At 41.5% G+C, this 19951-nt stretch overlaps 1 protein-coding gene across 2 annotated transcripts in view; it reads left to right on the plus strand.

The window, feature by feature from the left end:
• The first annotated feature begins 854 nt into the window (after positions 1 to 854).
• The window catches only part of FSD1L (fibronectin type III and SPRY domain containing 1 like), a 59710-nt gene continuing 40613 nt past the window's right edge, over positions 855 to 19951 (plus strand). For both annotated transcript variants that reach the window (XM_077817931.1, XM_077817932.1), the window contains exons 1-4: positions 855 to 977; positions 9247 to 9342; positions 10400 to 10531; positions 16167 to 16268. In XM_077817931.1, coding sequence (XP_077674057.1) covers positions 963 to 977; positions 9247 to 9342; positions 10400 to 10531; positions 16167 to 16268 — 345 coding nt within the window. In that variant the 5' untranslated portion in view covers positions 855 to 962. The remainder of the gene's footprint in view (positions 978 to 9246; positions 9343 to 10399; positions 10532 to 16166; positions 16269 to 19951) is intronic.

A 19951-nucleotide genomic window follows, 5' to 3' on the forward strand; every position in this document is an offset into this window, starting at 1 on the left:
AGTCTTGAAATATTTGCTGCTTTTCTTAAACACCCAGCTCCTGTAGGCATCTCAGTTTTCACTAAAATAAAATTACTTTTTTTTTAGCCCTCCTGGATGTGGAAAAAAAGCTTGAAGCCATGAGCCAAGTGTGCCCTACAGGCTCTGAAAGCAAGAGGAAAATAAAAATAACTAAAAGTTTAAGATTTTTTTTTTAAATGTCATGATTTTGGGGGCCTGACTCATGATTTCTTTAACACCTTGGAGCTGCTGGCCAGTGAAAATCATTGGTCACTTGTCAACTCAGGCCAGAATGAAAATGGCTTCTGCCCCTGAGGGGGCGGCTATGGCGTGGATACAGACTCCACTGCTGGCCTTTGCCAGGTCAATACACCCTCCACTCCCCTGTGCCGTGGGAATAGCCCAGGCCTGGCTGGGACTGAGTTTGGTTCCTGCACTGGGCAGAGCATGCGCGCCGGCTGGACGCGAACCGGCGACTCCGGGGCATGTGGGGAAGCCTCGTTCCTTTAGCGTGAGACGCCCCCAGGCCAACCCCCGCCCGAGCCGCCGGTGTGCATCACGCCCACTGCGCAGGCGCCAGGGCTGCAGCTCCCACCTCCATCTCTCTCGCCTTTCCCCTCCCACCTCGAAGTAGACGTTCCTAGTCACGTAAGGGACCGAGGGAGGGGGGGGAAGGGCGGAGCGCCCTGTCAGACAGGCCCGGGAGGAGGCGGTGCCTGGTCGAGGCGGTGCATCTCTATTGGACGAGCAAGGAATGGGGCGGTGCGTCCTGCCCGGGAAAGGGCGGGCACGTTGGGCGGGGATGGAAGGGGTTTGTGGGGGACAGGACAGCGCAGGCGCAGAGGTGCCGGTCGGCGCGCGCTGAGGGTGGGAGAGTCAAGCCTCTCTCCCGCAGACGACTTTCATTAGCGGGTGGGCTGAGCGATAGGGTGTCTTCCGCGCGCGCCTGCCGCAGCCTCGCTATGGATGCCCAGAAAGTGAGTGAGCGCCGGGGAGGGGAGGGCTGGTAGTGGGCGCGCGGGAGACTGGTGGGAGGGAGTGTCGCTGGGGGAGGGGGAGCTGGCTCCCGCCCCCTGCGCGTCCCCCCTCCCCGCCTCTCGGGCGGTAACGGGCCGCGCCCACCCTCACGGGGGGGGCTCCCCGGCAGGTGTGAGGAGGTAGCGGGAATGGCTGCGGGGGGGGGGAGGAGGAGGCAGGTGGGGGTGACTCGCTCTTTGCCCCACCCGAGCCGTGGGGTGGGTCTGGGGGACGCGGCGGGGGTGGGGGGGGGGTGTCGGTCACAGCCTTGGGGGCTGTCAGAGGCTTTTGTTCAGCTTTGCTTTGCTTTGCTGCAAGGCAAAGCTGAGTTGCCGCCGGGGGAAATTGCTGTGTAAGTGCTGGGTATCGCCGGCGGGCTCGCTGAGCGTGGCGGAGCAGGGCTCGCTGAGCGTGGCGGAGCAGGGCTCGCTGAGCGTGGCGGAGCAGGGCTCGCTTGGAAGCTGCCTTCAGACGAGAGGGCAGCGTTAGGGTGCCTGCGGCCGGCTGGGTCCCGTGGGACCTGTTGCTAGAGGCAGGGGGGATGCTGAGGTGGAGTGTAGCTGCCCACTAAACGTAGCTTCCATTAAGTGCGTCTAATCTTCATGTGAGAGGGAATCCATCCTTCTGTCTGTGCGCTCTCCATTTCTCTCTCTCTCCTTTGCCGTTTATTCTAACTTTTGTAGCTTTGGAGGAGGCTTTTTCACAGGGAGGTTGTATGAAAACTGTGTAGTATAGATGAGAAGAAACTCCCTTGCGACGTACAGTGGAGGGGAGGAGAGGAGAGCGGAGCAGCATACATGCGCAACAGTTCCTGGGAAGTAGCAGGTTTCCCTAAGGGATTTGCCTGTACTAGTGAGAAAATAGGACAATGTTTCAGCAGTGGAAGAGAAATTCTTATCAGTAATTTGGTATACTGCAAAATGATCAAGTGTAAGAGAGAGCTACTAGGAAAAAAATGCTGGGAAAATAGATGGAAAGTGTTCTGCAATATTGGTCTGATCCCTCCTAGGAGAGGGATGTAAAGGGGTTGTAAACCAACAAATGTAAATGTTGAGCTAAACAAAAGACTTAATATCCTGCTTGTTGGGATGCTAATGGTATGTTATAAAACACCAGTCTGGAATAGATCTCTCTTATTGTGCATTTTGGCCACCAGTAATTAGATTGTTGACATAGGTGAATCCCTCTGTTTACTGTTAATGTGAAACTGCATTGAAGGGGACAAATTAATTATATTTCTTGTATGTTTTTAAAATGTGGCTGTTGGCCCACGTTCCCTTCTGTCTCCTTCCTTGCCTGTCCCCCACCCAATCAAATTATTGACCTGCAGAGAAGTGGTTGGGTTAGGAGACTGCGCCAACAGGAAAAAGTTAGCATAGGCTCTGCAAGTAATCTTGACCCAACTTTGTGGGTCCCTGGCCAGGTATCAGGAAGGATTTTTCCCTGCCTCCTCCTTTAGGATCTCACCTAACTACTGGCAGTAGCCCAGAAACACTGGAACTATTGTTAGCTATGAGTTGTACCTTGATTTTTTGGGGGCTTGAAAAACTTCACACACCTATTGTCTGGATGACTAAGCTTACTACTTTAAAATATGCAGATGAGAAATGCTACCACATAACTGGTTGTTAAGCCAGCTCTGTGATAGACTCTTGTCGGGGTGCTCTCATGGGGGCCTTTCGGTTGAAGAGGTAAGGGGGTGAACTTCTGTAAGTCTTCCTCATTAAATGTTGTATAAAATTGAACCTCCATCCTCCTTTAGTTGCTGGAAGAGAAAAGAAATTATTCTCTTCTCTTCTCCCCTCCCCCAAGCGGTGGGAGTAGGGGAGAGGGCCTCTGCTATTCTACTGATTCTCCCAGTCTTAAGTAGTGGCTTCTGCTTTACCCTTTTCTGGAGCCTTTTTATTTTGGGTGGTCCTCTCCAGTGCCTGTCTCTGCTAGTCAGAGCTTTTCCAAACAGTAGCATTCACATGATTTCTAAGTTTCACTGCTGCCCCATGGGGTTCTGCATAGTATCCTTGAAACTGACCATAGGTATTGTTAATATCCCTTCCGTGCTGCTTGGAGAAGCTATGAACAGTAGCAGAAATATTACAGCTATCTTCAGACTTGAAGAGGGCAGTAGCTTGGTTTATGCTTCGTTCACATTTGGAAAGTTAACTTTGAAATCGTAATGTCTTGAAACCTCATTCTTAAATGAAAGGTTTTGCAGAGGCTCAGACTCAGAGCTAGACCCATACTTGCTAGGGCCAAATGAATAACCTTATGTATATTTCATTAATATTTGAGGTGTTCAGTTGCTATGTGAGTGCCATAGAAATGCATATAAATCAAGTGTCATTTAGGAAGGGACATCTTGTGTATCTGTAAACTTACAAAAAATCTTGTCATGTCTATTACTGTATATTTGTAGTGTAGTATGACAGACTTGCTTGTGAAATTTTAGATACACAAAATGTATTGTCTTTTTGTTAATCCCATCTAATGGAGTCCGCTTTACGAGTCCTCTCTCTCTCTCTCTCTCTCTCTCCCTCCCTCTCCCTCTCCAGAGTGCTCTGTTCAATGCTATGTCCTCTAGTCTATTACACCACATTCTAATGTCTTCTTTTATGATATTCCACTGTGATGCTTTGGAGTTTCACATAGACCAGTAAAGTGTCACCTACAACCTTACGTGCTTCTGTACTGTGCAACTTTGACTCAGAGGCCTGACACCAGCCACCTGCATACAGCACAGTGACCTCACTCTGGCTTCCACCAGCCTGGTTACTCCATGCAGGGTGATACTAACTGCCCCTCTGGTCCTATGTCTACCCAAAACTGTCTCCCATGCAGTGCTCAGCCTTTCTCTAAAGGACCAGCAAATTTGATAAGGTTTTATGAGTGCTACAATGAGAAGACCATACACAGCATCAGCCTGTTAGTTTGACTGTGGATTTTACTCTTTCAGTTTAAAACACTCCACTGAGATTGTTTATTAACAAAAGACAGATACTTAAATGATACCAAACAGAAGGAATTGGGATAGAAAAGGTTCCAAATAAACAAAAGTGAAAATATGTTTGTGATAAATGGGGGGGTGGGAGGGAGGGTAGCTCCCTTTTGTGGACACTCAGTTGGCTATGGAATCCCTCTTGGTGGTGGTTCTCTGCTTTCTTTACCTGTAAAGGGTTAACAAGCCCACAAGTAAAAGGAAAGGAGTGGGCACCTGACCAAAAGAACCAATGGGAGGGCTAGAACTTTTTAAAATGCGGGGGGATGGAGGGGAACAAAAAACAACCCACAACCTTCCCTTTGTCTAGGTGTTGTGATTCTCTGGGGTGAAAAAGGGAACAGGGAGCAGTGAGAAGCTTAAGCCAGATATGAAAAACCATCAGATAATACCTAGAGATTGCTTATCTGAAACCCCAGATATGTAAGTAAACTAGGGAATGTCTAGAAAAACACAATTAGGTTTATTTCTGTTTGTTTGTTATTGGCTTGTGGACTCCTCTGTGCTAACCCCAAATACTTTTTGTTTTGCTTTTAACCTTTAAGCTGGACCTCAAGAAGGTTATTCTTGAGGTTTAAATTTTGTAAGTGGGTTTTTTTAAAATCTAGCAAAAGCCTAAGTTCCAGATGTATTTTCTTTTTTTGTTTTTAATAAAATTTACCTTTTTTAAGAACAGGATTGGATTTTTGGTGTCCTAAGATGTTTGTGCATGTGTTCTTAAATTAGCTGGTGGCAACAGCTGATTTCCTTTATTTTTCTTTCTCCGCTCTTCCCCGGAGGCGGATGAAAGGGCTTGAGGGTACCTCACAGGAAGGAATTCCAAAGTGTGCCTTTCTGATTTCAAAGGGTGTGTTTTTGTTTTTGTTTTGCATTTGGGTGGTGGCAGCGTCTATGTATCCAAGGTCAGAGAAACTGTAACCTTGGGAGTTTAATACAAGCCTGGAGTGGCCAGTATTAATTTTTAGAATCCTTGCAGGTCCCCACCTTCTGCACTCAAAGTGCTAGAGTGGGGAATCGGCTTTGACAGTGCTTCTAATGCTAAAAACCAATTTAACAAGCTGGAATCTTTGATTTTTCTCACCATAGTCCATTTTAACAAGTCTTCTAGCAGGGCTGGCTAGTCCTCAGGCAGGATCCAACTCCGATCTCAAAGTGCTTGATATCTTTGTTTCTTCAGGTGAAGAATGCCAAAATGGCTTGTTTTCTCCATTCATATTCTCAAGGTTCATCCTTGTTTCCAGGGGGCTCAGCTTGCTGTGTCCACCAGAGAGCTGATGCCATGTGTTTTTTTTTGTTTTTGTTGTCTCCTCCTCTTTGATGGCTTTGTTTACATCTTATGTAAATGTACTTCATTGCCTCTCCTTGATCAATTTACATTGGAGACAATACAAGCAGGTGGAGCCACGTTCCATGGTCTAACACGGGGTGCCTTAAGCCCTACCACATTTTAAAAACATTTCCAGCACATTTACAATTTTTATATTAACAATACATAATCTCATAAGAATACTAATCGATGAGTTGCTAGTTTTTCAATGATATATTACAAGACATCCTTTAAATCAATATAATAAGTATGTGGGGTGCACTGAGCTGATCGGGTCAGCTGAGACTCACTGCTACATATCAGAAAGCCCAATGCTATCTTCTCATGAGGATAGGTTATAGTTTTGCCAATCGCTTCTTGGGTTGGCCTTTTTCCTTCTATCTTGATGGGTTGGTCTTACCCACATAGTTGTCAGGACTGTGCTTTACACAACCAAACCATTTGAGCCTGCACTCCCTCAATACAAAATGTATCCAATCACATCATGTAACTCATGGGCATTAATGTGCTATTCAGAGGCACTAAATCTAATTCTTAAATTACAATGTAATTAATTTGCTATGAACAGATTGTTAGCATACAATATTAACACATCTAAACTTTATCTTAGGACTTCAGTGACTCCATGAACATGTACTAATTGGGGTACTAAGCCTACTAGCCAGAAGGAAGTACAAAAATGAAGGGGCTCACCAATGACATCCAGGACAATGCCTGATAAACACAATGCTTACCTTCTGTGCAGTGTTATTTGAATGCCCTTCTGTGGGGAATTAGCCAAGGGGCTTCCCTGCAACTTGCTTGTTAGGCCATTCTCCGATGGGATGTAAGCCTCTACTTTTGCTCATAGCTAGGTCTACACTAGAAACTTGTATTGGTATAACCATGTTGCCCAGGGCTGTGAAAAATCCATACCCCTGAGCGACACAGTTAAACCAACCTAACCCCTGATGTAGACAGTGCTAATTCTCTCATCAGCATAGCTACTGCCTCTGGGGGAGGTGGACTAACTGTGTCAATGGGAGAAGCCCTCCTGTTGGTATACTAGCATCTTCACTGAAGATCTTCAACTGTGCCACAGCAGCCTTTTAAGTATAGATTGGTCCTCTGTTTTCCTACAATTCATCTTAATGAAATTATGGACAGCAGAAGAGAAGCTGGAGCTGCCAGCCTTCGGAGATGAGCTGCAGTCTGCTTCATCTTGCATTTTACTATTCATTTGGACGATTATTTGCAAACCAAATACTAGCTGCTGACTTCTAGCTCTTTTTTATTTGAAATTGATGGCTTGGGCCCCAACACCTGCCAAGGAAAGCTACTCACTCCATTAGTGGATTTTTCAGCCTTTACCTTTTTTCACCAATATGAGGAAAAATATATGGTTAGGATTAAAGTTAGCTGAACTTCATGGTATTCCTTCCTGCTTGATGAAACTGAAACTGTAGCCTTGAAAGTTTTAGGTACTATTTCTAATAGTCTTGCCGATCCTTGTTTCTCCTCCTGTTCCCTCTCCCCCCATTAGTCCTAACTCTAGGATCATTGGCACAATCTTGTTTATGTTGAGACAACTGTTAGCAAGTAGAAAATGGGAGTGATACATTGGTTGTATTTTAGGAGTGGCTGTGCAAAGGACTTTATTTGAATGTTACCTAGATAGACCTTTGCCTTCAGGTAAATTCCGACTTTATTGTACATGGCTATAAAATGTTTTTTCAAACGGCAGAACCAACAGGATCTCGTAAATCCAAGTCAAGAGGATTGGGAGTTTTTTGACTCATCCATACTGATGGTTATGTTTATAGGATCTAAGGCTTAGCTGTGGGCTTGTCTGACACAAGCACAATTGCTCGTAGTGAACCAGAAAGCAGTTGGTCGGATTAGACTGTCTGAGGGAATAACTTAAAAACAACTTTGTCCATAATACTCCTATATAATACTTTAATCAATGGGAAACCTTCTATTCTAAACCAAGTGGTAGAAACATTCATAACAGTAATTTGAGGGAAGTAATGGATCCTGGTACACATCACCATAGCAATTTGACTGTTCTGATTGAAGAGTAATAAAAATTGGAAAGATTTGTCAACTGTATGCAGTTGCACACAATTAACCAGAATAGTATTGCATGACTACCTCATGCCAACTCTTGATAGGTGTAAAGGTAAACTTTCCAAACTTGAAATTGGAAGGTATCTTTTCCTAAGGGCCTTCTGGCAGGAAGCAGGGACTGTAGATAGCTTGCTGATTTTTTTTCCACTGAAACACTGATCAGTGATGTATCTCATATTAAAATCCTTAGAGTGCAGGTAGGTGGATACTAGTATAATTCAGTTCTTAGTGTTCTCCATAGTTTACCTTTCAATATTCTATTGAACTGGATGTTGGCATACCCTCTAGAGATAGTGGATAGCATCCCACCAGTTTTAGTTACCTGAGTGCTATACCACAAGGTTGATCAGCTGACTTGTTTCTAGGCAGTTACCCAGTTCCAAGTTTTTTTTAAATATTTCTGAGGAACTGGAGAATCATACACACACTTTATTTGTGAGATCAGAAATAATAAATTTTCCTGTGATGAATTTGTAGAATGAATTAAGGATGGGACTAGGAAGAAATGTTAGTTTAAACACAGTTGCTTATATACCAACTTCTGTTAACAGCCAAGCCAAAAACACTGAAGTTTTAGCCACGCTTTATACAAATCACATGATCAAATGTGTAAAGGAGTAGAAAAGACTTCTTAAAATAAGGAAAAAGCCATATACCTTGGTGGAACACCTCTTAGATAGCCGTTTCTCAATGCGGCAATCGTGGCTGCATGCTGCTACTAAGGGCTTTTTGTGTGTCCCCAGCCTCTCCTGGGTGGTGATATGGGAGGGCGGGGGGGCAAAGCAACGGCCCCTCCCAGGGCTGCCAGTAGGGGTTGGGTCCTGTCCCCCTCTGGGGCCACAAATGTTGGAAGAGCAGGTAGGCGGCGGGGCTCGGGTTTCAGATTTTGGGTGGCCAGGCAGCAGACTCCAGCTGTGTGGTGGCAGGCTTCATCCCCTGGCCCCAGGCTCGCCCCCAGCCATTGCTCAGGGCTCCAGTCCCTGGACTCACCGCCACATAATCCCTGACCCTGAGCTGCCTCCCTTCCCACCTTCACATCCAGGGCTTAATTTGTCCCCCAGCTTGCCAGGGCTGAGTAAGTCTGTTGTGAAAAATATTTGTATGTCTGTTAATATCACCTTTCGCTGCCTCCTTGCTAGCTAGCAAGTCTGCTGAAGTGATAGTAACAAAATACAAATATCTGTTTTCACACAGACAGACTTACTAGCTAGCAAGTCTTAAAAAAAAAAAATAAGCAACCACATAAAGCAAAAAAAAAACAACAAAAAGGGACAAGAATATGCAAAACACATTATTTGTTTCTATTCTGTTGAGGTCTAGTAAAGAACAGAGAAAATTGTACATTTTTATTTGAGTCTGCAAAAAAACCTACATAAATATGCACATATATGTCCAAATAATTAACTTGAGGGGGGGGAAAAAAATTACAATGAAGTATTTTAGGAAAAATTTGCAGAGCGGCTACCAGCAATAGTTGGTGGCCACACGCTGAGGGCACCAAAAAATTTCTTGTGAGAACCCCTGTCTTAGATCTCACATCTTTGACTGTTTTGGGTCTTCCTAGCTTTAACAAAACGTTGTTGTTTTGAAACAAAACTCTAATTTCACATTAGGACTTGAATCCATGTTTGTATTGTCTTTGGTGTTGCAGTGGGAAGTGGTGATAGGCAGACAAGGTTTTCATTCAGTAATAAACATTCTTTGGGGTAGCAAACTATTTAAAATGGCTCACAAGATAGAAAATTATATATAATCTTTATACAAATATTGAATTCGCTTTTGAATTTCTTTGTAATCCCAGGAAGCTCTACAAAGGATTATCTCTACTCTGGCGAACAAAAATGATGAAATCCAGAACTTTATCGACACACTGAGCCATACGTTAAAAGGTGTTCAGGTACATGTGTTAATATCTGCAAATCATTATATTTGCAAATGTGATGAAGTTGAGGGGTGGGAGGTCAGTCAGACTTGGATTATTGATGCTCACTTAAAAATATTCTTGGTGTCTAAAGAGCTGCTATTGACAATTCTTAAAACCAAAAAGGAAAGCTGTTGTGGTGGTTTTTCTGTTTATGGGTGATTCTACTGAAAGTAAAATGCAAGTATAAATTTCAATTCTGAAACTGAAAAATCCCTGTTTTTGTGAAATGCTGAGACTGGACTCAACTATAGGGAAGAGTCTAAATGATTTTGAAGCTTCTGCCACCTTGTGTGAAGTGGAAGTTGTGGTAGTTGTGTGTGAACTTTTTTCCTAGTTAAATCCAGATCACATTCTTCTGAAAAGCCAATATTCATGTGACATGTTAAGATTTCTTTGGTCTGAGCATCAACACTTGTCTTGCTTTTCAGGTTAGTGCTTTTAAATCAGTAAATTGGAAGATAACCGACTGTCAGACTTGTGTTGTATCTTTACCCCTTCTCTCAGTCTAAAACAAGGATTAATTTTTTTCTAATTTATCTACTGCCTGATGCTTATACCTCTGTGCTCTTTGCTCAGCATTGGTATGTCTGTAACACTGTAAATCTAAAAGCAAGTTTCTTAAGTAGTGGCAAATAAAACCAATTGCTGCTCATAGAACTAGGTAATTACATTTGTGTGTGTGAGAACTACTAGTTTTTTGTGTGTGAGAGCTTGAGACTCATGACAATGAGAGGTTTGTACTATTGGATAACGTTTACACATACCTGTGTGCTGTGCAGGATTCTGTTTGTAGCATTGCTGACATAACCAACTGGTGGCCTGTAATATTCTAAATTCTCTAGTCTGCTTAAGAGAGGCCCACCATACAAATTGCATCATGACTAGCAAATTTTTATGAGATGGGGTAGCATGACAACATGCAGAGTGATCATTGCAAATTGTAGTGGGGGGGGGGCAGGGAAGCTTTCACTCTAGAAGACTGCATCACTATTCTTGCACAACTGAAACACAGTTACGATTCTCTTCTTAGGCTAATTCTTCTAATGTAATTGCTGAGCTGGATGAGGAATTTGATGGTCTGTATTCTATACTGGATGAGATGAAGGAAAGTATGACCAACAGTATTAAGCAAGAACAAGCTCATAAATCTCAAGAGCTACAGGTAATTACATACATCTGAAAGTTTTTGAAGTACTAAGGATGTAATTCTTGACAAATTAGCTAGTTTTAGTCAACGCAAAATGATTTTGCAGCAAGTATTTATAACAAATGTTTACTCCTAGCTAAGGTGTGTGTTCTATCTTAATAACTTACATGGCTTTCATTGCATAAGTCCCTCAAATTTTTAAATATATTTAACTCACATGGATGTTGAGTATAAGGAAGTGCTGTTGTTCCCCCATTTTACTGATGGAACAGAGAAGCTAAGTGACATGCTGAGGGCCACACAGGCAGATTATAACAGACCTAGGAATTGAATCCAGGTCTCAAGTCCTAAGCTAGCACCTACTTATTGATCCATACTTCCTCCTCCTTGCTCTTTACACATAAGGAGTTATCTGTCCTCCACTGGAAAAGTATGAGGTACTTGTTGCTACACAGTTCCCAATACTTATGTTTTTCTGAAGTGTTGGATATAAGAACAGGTATTCTACAGTTAAACCCTTTGTAGGGGACTATCTTTGGGAGTGTGGTGACATATAAACAAAACTGACTTTCTGAACTGGACATCAACTTTGTATCCATGACAAACTATTGGAGAAAATAAAGTGTAGCTTTTGGAAAGATAAACATTGGCATATGTTGCAAGGGACTATGAATCTTATCTTTTTAATTGCTGTTCCTCTAGTTAAAAAACCTTGTGTTTAACATTGAATTTGCTTTAAGGAGGACTCCAATGTGGATGGAATGGTATCCTTATTTTCCTTTATTGTGAAAATGTCTGTCTACCTTTTCTCTTCACCCTCCCGCTCTGAAAGGATATGCTCCCCTTACTCCTAGTGTTTTTTTTTTTTTTTAAGTCCTAGACTGTGTTTCTCAGAACAAATTTCCATGGCTCCTTTAGGGGCCTGTTCACTAGTAATATCCATACTCAAAGGTTTGGCAGCTAAACTTGGATTAAATTTCACAAAACAGTTTCCAGAGTACACAGGAAAGAGACATTTTCTGGCTTTATTCTTTAGCACTGCTATGAAATAATAGGGCTGGAAGACCGTTGTGGTCGTTTGCATCTCAATACCCACATCAGCCGCTCAACTTTTGTTCCAGAATTCCTGCAAATAGACTCTGACTAAGGCACTTGATGTGCTTTCTTGTCTTTACTCATTATACTCTTCTAGCTCCCTCATAGCAGTGCTGGTGTTGGAGCTCTGAGACCAAGCCAAGAGGTTTTAACATACAGGTTTTTCCTATATCCTTCTTAAGCAAGAACTGTAAATTTCATACCAAATACAAGAGCTAGTATTGTCATTTTAGATTTTTTTTAGTCTTAAAATAAGTTTAGTTACTGAAGTTCCAGTCAAGAGCCTAATTACATTTATGTAGTGTTTGACTGAGAACAAAGGGTTTTGAAACTGGCCTGGCTGATACTCTTTAGAAAGAGGCAAGTTCTGTATTCTGCAAACTTTTTAGCTTGCTACTCGAGGCTTTTAAGGTCAGAGGCTAACATTTACTCACTGTACAGCATGAGCAGATCTGCTTGGCACTTAACTCTGCCAGAGGCTTCCTATAGAACCTTAGGCAAGTCACTTTTCTGTGCCTCAGATTCCTGTCTTAAAAAATGGGGATAATCCTTGTTACTTCACATGTGTGGGTGAAATCACTAATGTTTATAAGGTGTTCAGTATTTTAATGGTTGGGGTGGGGTAGCTGTGGAAGCAAACAGCATGTATACCTAATAGGAGTTCTGGTATTTAATTAGACCAGTGCTTTATTTAGACATGTATCACGTCTGATAGTGGCCAGTACCAGTTGCCTCAAAGGAAGGTGCAAGAAATCCCTAACTGGGCTGTCATTGCTCAGATCATGATCTGAAGCAGGAGGGTTTAAATCCACAGTTATGATCATACCATATAGAAAACTTAATTTAAGGAACTTAATTTCATGACCTAACAGAGGGCTTGACATTCTGAAAGCTTGTCTGTCAGTGTCGTACAGTTGAACCAACAACTGTTACCTGAAACCTATGTATTGTATGACTGCACTGCCACTTCTTGAAATCCGAAGGAAAAAAGAGGGCCCGTGGAATGTTACTGGTGACTGAATACTTGCAGGTTTTGTCAGCTTGCCTTTCAGGGAAGGTTGTTATAGCTACCAGCCCTGGAAATGTTTATTTTCTTAGTCTTCAAATTTGATCACCTTCAATGTCTCGTGATTCAAGGAGTTCCATGGTACTTTTTTGGAGGGGGATGGAGAGGAGTTGTGTTTCAGAATAGAACTGCACTTTATGAATCTCCAAAGGCCTACTAAAAGCAGATAAAGGATAATATTGACTATTCTAGATGTACCTTAATTGATAAATCAAATTTTTAGTCAAGACTGCATGCTGGACTCCTTGTTGGCTAACAATGCACTATATAGGTCAACTGTACAAAAGTATAGCTGAAATAATGAAGCTTAGTCTAGGGTAGCAGTTCTCAACTTTAGCAACCTGAGGACCATCACTTTGAAATTTTTCACAGACCCCCAAGCCCTCCACTCAGCCTAAGGCCCCATCCCACACCTTCCCCTCCCTCCCAGTGCCTCCTGCATGCTGCTGAACAGCTGTTCTCCAGTGTGCAGGAGGTGCTGGGAGGGAGGGGGAGGAGTTGAATTGATCAGCAGAGCCTGTGGACCCCCTGGAGTACCCTCGCAGACCCCAGTTTGAGAAACGCTGGTCTAGAGTTTAACTGGGTGTGACTCTTGATTGGAGTTGAGGAAGCAATGTCTCCTAATTTTACTGTCACCAGGAAGTGTTTGTGCTGTATTTACGCAGGCAGTCTTCCTGATACTGTCTGGATTGGAAAACTACCTATTCCATGCCTTTAAATGGGAAGAACTTGTAAGTTGTACAGTCATGTCTGTATAATTAGTAGATTTATTACAAATCTACCAGATATTGTAATGTGAGTGATTTTAATTAACTCTCTTCTAAAGTTGATGTCATCTCACAAGAATATTGAACTCTTCTATAGGGCCATGCTTACAACTGGAACCCACCCTTTAAAACCTGTGTGAGGCTGGAAGAAACACTACTTATTTGTGGGGCCATCTATCCTAATTACACTTGTTTACAACTGACATGACTCCTTCTGTTCCCAAATACTGATGCATCCATCCGGAATGCTAATGCTAGTGTCTGTCTGCTGTATCTTGGCAAATTGTTTAGAGATGCCCTTAGCTAAACACTGCTATTATTGAGATATCTGCTTCTATGGCAATATTATGCAATGTTGTGAACTGTGTATCAAAGCTGATATATCAGCAACAGTCACATGTGGGTCAGTGGACAGAAGCTACATTGACTGGCTTGAGGGAAGTTTGCATTAATTCAGTCAGAAATCACAGAAAATTGATATAAACTTTGAGGTCTCAAACAATCTTTTGCTACTAAAGACAGTTACTTAGATCCTAAACTTTTTTTAATAGTCTTACCTAAAAATTCTAGATGGATTCAACCTCTCACTGAACATCACTCTGCAAAAACTAGTTACATTTATGCAGCATTTGAGATAGGGATGTAAAATGTTAACTAGTAAGCATTAGGCTTGCTGTTAGTTGACCTTAACAGTTAACCCCGGTGGACCAGCTGCAGCTGGCCAGAGGGACCTCGGTTAAAGGTTTATCAGTTAAACAATTAAAATTATATAGTTTTTAAACAGATATTTACATCTCTAGTTTTGAGAACAAAGGGCTTTGAAACTGGCATGAGTGTCACTCTTTAGGAAGAGGCAAGTTCTGTATTGTGCAATTTTTTTGGTTTGCTACTGGAAGCTATTCAGGGAAGAGACTTACTGTACAGCAAATAAACGTATCAGCAGATCTATTGGGCACTTGCAGTGCTGTATCCCTAGATCTCAAGGGTGAGTAAGCAGCACATTACAGAGAAATTGATGCAGATTAAATGACCTACACTGCAACAAGTTGATGGCAGAGCTGGGACAAAACTCATGTCTCCCTTGCCCTACCCTTTGGCCTGCAGTTAAGATATTGTACACAGTACTAAATTACATTTGAAGGGGTATCTCCATAATATTGAACTAAGATTTTTAAAACTGGAAAGCATGGTTCAAGCCATACTGAAAGCTTTTTAACCATATCTGCAACATACACTTTAATTTATTTGGCACACTCTGTAAAATGTTTACAATTTTTAGTATGTTAAGAGCAGTAGACTGCAGTTATACATTCATCGGGCCTTACGGGTGCCATCTAACTAATTATTTGCTCCTTAGTTTCATAGGGCATAGTACACATCCTTAAGTTCCAGCCGTAGAAACTTACTTAGCTAAGATGATGTGTCCTGCCAAGAAGGATGCCAAAACCTTTGGGTGGCAGAGCTGATACTCAGTAACATTTATAGTGCAGCTGGGATGAATGTCCAAATTCTGCTGTTCATACTAGTACTCACTATTGTGAAACCCTGGCACCCGAATATTCACCACTATCTTGTAATTAGGATATGTTTTGTACAAAATGTGTCTTGTGAGGTATCATTCTAAAAATCTTCATCTGCTAGACAGTAATATCTCATTGGATTGTATGTGCTATTGTCATATGTGAAGTTATGAAGTTTGGTTATGTAGGTGTTACTGAACCATGTTGTGGAGGTTGAAAACCCCCACAAACAGTCTTTCAGATAAAACAGTAAAAAGGCCAAACAATATTAATGGCTAATTGAGAAAATGTGCACAAGGATTACCCCCGGAACTGTGTGCAGTAGAAACCTCTGAGATATCGTTGCACAGTGGGAACTGTTTGACCCAGGTCACAGCAAAAGAGCTTTCCAGCAAGTGGGAAGAAGATATACAAGGGGGATAATGACATGATGGTACCTCTCTCCCTACAACAACACACCTGGAAACACCTGAGAGCCGAGGACTGAACTGGGGGAAGTGATGGTCCCAGGCTAGAGGGATTTTTAGCCTGTGTATGAACCTGGGAAAGCCAAGGCAGCTTGTGCCTTAAGAATCTGCCAGCCTGTTTATCGCTCAGGGTGAGAATTTGCTAATTCATATCCTACCTAATTTAGTGGGTTTAAGATCAGTTTGTGGTTTTGTTTATTTACTACGGTAATCTGCTTTGATCTGTTTACCACTTAAAATCTATCTTTTGTAGTTAGACTAGTTTTGTTTGGTCTAAAACCAGTACGTGTGGAAATTATAATTTGGGGCAGAAAGCTGTTGCATATCTCTTTATACATTGAGGGAGAGGGTGAATTTTATGAGCTTATACCGCGCAGTTCCCTGTGCAGCACAAGATGGTATAATTTTGTGTTCACACTCCAGAAGGGGGTGCGTGCCTTAGCAACTGGGAGGTGCTTTAGTTGAGCCTTCCCCTGCAGAGCTGATCTCCGCATCTGTGTGTGAAGCTGCAGCTCGGTGTGTCCCTATCTGTGTGTATGATGGTGAAAGAGCAAGCTCAGAGAGCTTGGCAACTTATTACAGCACCACAGTATGAGAGGGAGTCCAGGCTGGTGGGTCAGGCAGGCTCACTGGTACCCCAGTTCCAAGTGGCACCCCGGAGGGAACCTGTCAAAACTATCTTACCAACTCTCCAAATTTTAATATTTGGAACTCTCTCCTGTTTTCTGACCCTAGAATCAACTTAGCCAATGTAGTAATGCCTTGGAGAATTCTGAAGAACTACTAGAATTTGCTGCACGGTCACTGGACATAAAGGACCCTGAGGAATTCTCAAAGGTAGAAAATTAAACTGCTGTGAATAAGGAAAACACAGTTCTGTTTTCTTAACTTGAATGGGATTTTATCATAAATCTGTCATTACAAACTGCTTAGCGTAACAGTAGTGTAAGAGGAGAGGAATCTGGAAAAGGAGCTAGTGCCTCGAGCCATAGTGCCAAGTTGGCTGTTAAAAGGTGAAAAATCAGTAGCTATATTGGTATATTTTCATTCTAAACTACCCTAGTATTGCTTTTTGCTAACTCCTGGTTTTGATGGGTTGTAACCATGACAGCTGCTATAGCCATTTGATTTAACTGCTGTTTAAAATCTTACATTAGCATCTGTAAGCTCCTCAGGGCAGTTTTTACCATATACCTTGCAGGCCTTCTAATGTATGGGTTTTTTGTACAAATCTCCAGCACAATGACAGTCCAGAGACTGTTTGTTTGAGTGATTCGGTGTAGCTAATACAAACAATATATGTATATTACCATTAACAAACTTACAATTGAGTGGGGGAAATGCACCAAGGGAAAGGTAGAGGAGTGGAAACACAATACAACTGGTAAAATGCTGGCAATCCAGTTACTGCAGCTTCAGATCTATTACTAGGATATCCCACATTTGACTTTGTCAATGTCACGTACCATATTTGTTTTGTACTAACAATGCAGTGAGCCACATCAAATCCAAAACCCAATTACTTTTATTTTCTGCCATTTTAATTTTCACTTGATAACAAGGATACTGGAAATGTTCTAGTAAATAGGACAATCTTACTCTTAAAGTGACAGTGTGAGTTCTTGCTTTTTCCCTCTTGAAACCTGTTTGTTTAATTTTTTTCCCCGAAGGACTGACAAGTTAAAAGCTAAATATCTATCTAGTACTTAAAATTTAGGGAGCCTAATACATGATGGCTTATGACTTGTCATTTCTTGACATGTTAAAACTGGGTCAGATCTTAAACAGCTCTTGAAGTATTGTACCCAAAGCTATGTTATAGCTAGAGTCAACTGGAAAGCACACAGACTTTATTAATGGAAATCATCTTACACTAATTGTAATGACCATTTCTTTTGGCATTTGGATCACAAAGTCTGCAGTATTCAAGGTACCAAGAACAAGTGTAGTCTGCTAGAATCTAGTATTTGTAACTTGCACTGTTAGCCTGGGCTGTAGGCTCCACTTCAGCTCTCTGTGAGCACAGATTTTCATGAGCTGTAGGGCTCTGTTCTGGTCTACATGCTCCCACAGCTATGACAGTGGATTTTTTACTTCATTGAGCTTTAATACTTGGAAGGGGTTGCAGGGGGAGACAAGACTGCCCCTGCCTTTTGAAGTACTCATTTTTAATATTTAAGTACAGAAAAAATGAAGACCACCTTACATTTAATTGCAGTATGCAAGAGCTAATACCTTGGAAATCTTTTTATTCAAACTAAACCCTTAGTTTAAAAAACAAAACAAAACCCACTAATGAAATCCCCTGGGAAGTAGGGCTGATTTGTAAGCTTATATTATCCTCACAATGTTCTTTCATACATGCAAAAGCACTTGGCTGCATCTGTTGTGGACACCATTTGTTGTGGACACCATGGTGCGTGCCTTAGCTTATTTTTAGGTTAAAACTGCAATACTATAATTAGGCTTGAGATGAATCCACTTTTTAGGATGTCATGACTATTGGGACTCAGATTTCACTGTAGATACCAATCTTAAGCAACCATCCAAGAGGCTGAGAAACTGCTTGCTTAATGGAAGCATGTTTCTTAAAAAAACAGAATTACAGTCAAATGTGGAGATATTAGTTGAAAAATACAGTAAAAATTGCATACACTAAATTAGGGCATATCTCCATTGTAAGACTGTGCAATGTTGGTACTTGGCTGAATATTAATGTTGAAGCACTGCAGATCTCTACCTGACATAACAGTATACTATCTTTGCAGAACTTATTCTTTTAGCTGTGGAATATTTATCAGTAAAACAGTGCATCAAGACTGATGCTGTGTACAGCAAGTCTCTCCCCATTTTAGAGATGCATCATAGGCAGTGACTTGATGTAAGTGTTGTTAAATGAAATGGGAGCAGTAGAGTTGACTGACAAATATTCCAGCTATTGCAATTTTGTTACATTATACAGGGCACAATTTTTTGCATTTATTTTCATGTGTCCATAAAGTAAAAACTTAAGAGGGGAAGATAGCAACCACATGCTATACTATCAGTAATTGGATATTTATACCTACTTGGGAACCATAGTAATGGTCTAAGTTCTATAGAGAACTTCATTTAAATGTTTCTACTGTCCTGTCTCAGCTGTAGATGGTCGAAGTGACTCACATCATGTACAGCAGTATGAAGCAGGGTTGGCATTGATTTGCGCTCACTGTCCAGTCAAGAACAGTCAAAGACTTTTCTTGCAAGTTTCCTATTTAATTTTCTACACAAACTGCATTTAAACTGATCAAATGCGTCAAGTCTAAATTTAAATGTCTCTTATGGCCACGCTGATGAATTGATGCAAGTCACTATTTTGACATGTTTCACGTTCCTTGCTGAGTAGAGCCAAATAAAGTTTTTGTATGGCTAGCCAGCTAATGAGTCATTCAGCTTTCAATAACATGTAAAACCCCATAGTACAGGGAATCTTCTGTTTGTTTTCAGAGTTAATCACTTAATTTGAGAACAGCTATCTCAGTGTGGGGGGAGATGTCAAATCCTATTCATGTCTACTGCATTTAAACTATGATTGAGGATGGATTTCTTTTGTCAAAGTGATATTTAGTGAATTAGGCTTCCGTGAATTTTTTAGATGAAAAACTTCATCTAAATTGCTCACTGTGAAATTATGACATGGAAAAACCATGAACAGCACTAAAGACCACCATGACTGACAAGGAATGTAGCTAGGAGAAGAGAACTGGATCAACTGCAAATGTCTCCTAGCATAGTCTGCTGAGCCAGCTCATTAGATCAGCAATTCTCATTTCTAAAATGAGATATTATCTTCCTTCTCTGTACAGAAAACTACACTGACCTCTTTCAGGTGTTACTTGTTTTTTTTTTTTTTTTTGTTTTGTTTTTTGAAGGGGTAATTGCAGGATTGAGAGCTAAATGTTTGCTTCATTAGAGAAATGACAGGATGGATTCTGGGTCTTCCCTGGAACATTCTTAAATCCTTGTTCTAGGAGAAGTGGTTTGTTTTTTGTTTTCCGTGCCCCCCCCCTTCAAAAAGTTGATCCTACCTTTTTAAAGGCACAGCTACGAGGAATTGTAAATAAGAGCTGCTACATAAGACCCTACTAGGGTTGCCAAAGTAGGATCTCCTCCCTTGAGGAATGTCGTTGGTCAAACTCTCTATTTTTAGTATACTTTACACAACAGATATTTAGCAAATAAGGGCACTTAGAATGAAATTCACCTTTGCTCAGAGGGTCCTCTGCAGGTATTCTAAATTGAAATGAAATTCAGCCTCACTGCTTTTTGTAGGTTTAAATAGTCCAACTATGTACAGCATATTGATATTCATCTAGTACAATTACAATCACCATAAAATCCCTTATGTGATATTGTAGTATAATCTCTTTATTACAAGACTTTCCTATCAAAACAATAATGTCTCCAATGGAAAGATATTTTTATGTAAACATGTTTGTAATTTACAAAAACCTTTCTCTTAGGTTTTGTAAAATACTCTT

This window comes from Eretmochelys imbricata, chromosome 5, assembly GCF_965152235.1.
Source record: "Eretmochelys imbricata isolate rEreImb1 chromosome 5, rEreImb1.hap1, whole genome shotgun sequence".
Taxonomy (NCBI): domain Eukaryota; kingdom Metazoa; phylum Chordata; order Testudines; family Cheloniidae; genus Eretmochelys; species Eretmochelys imbricata.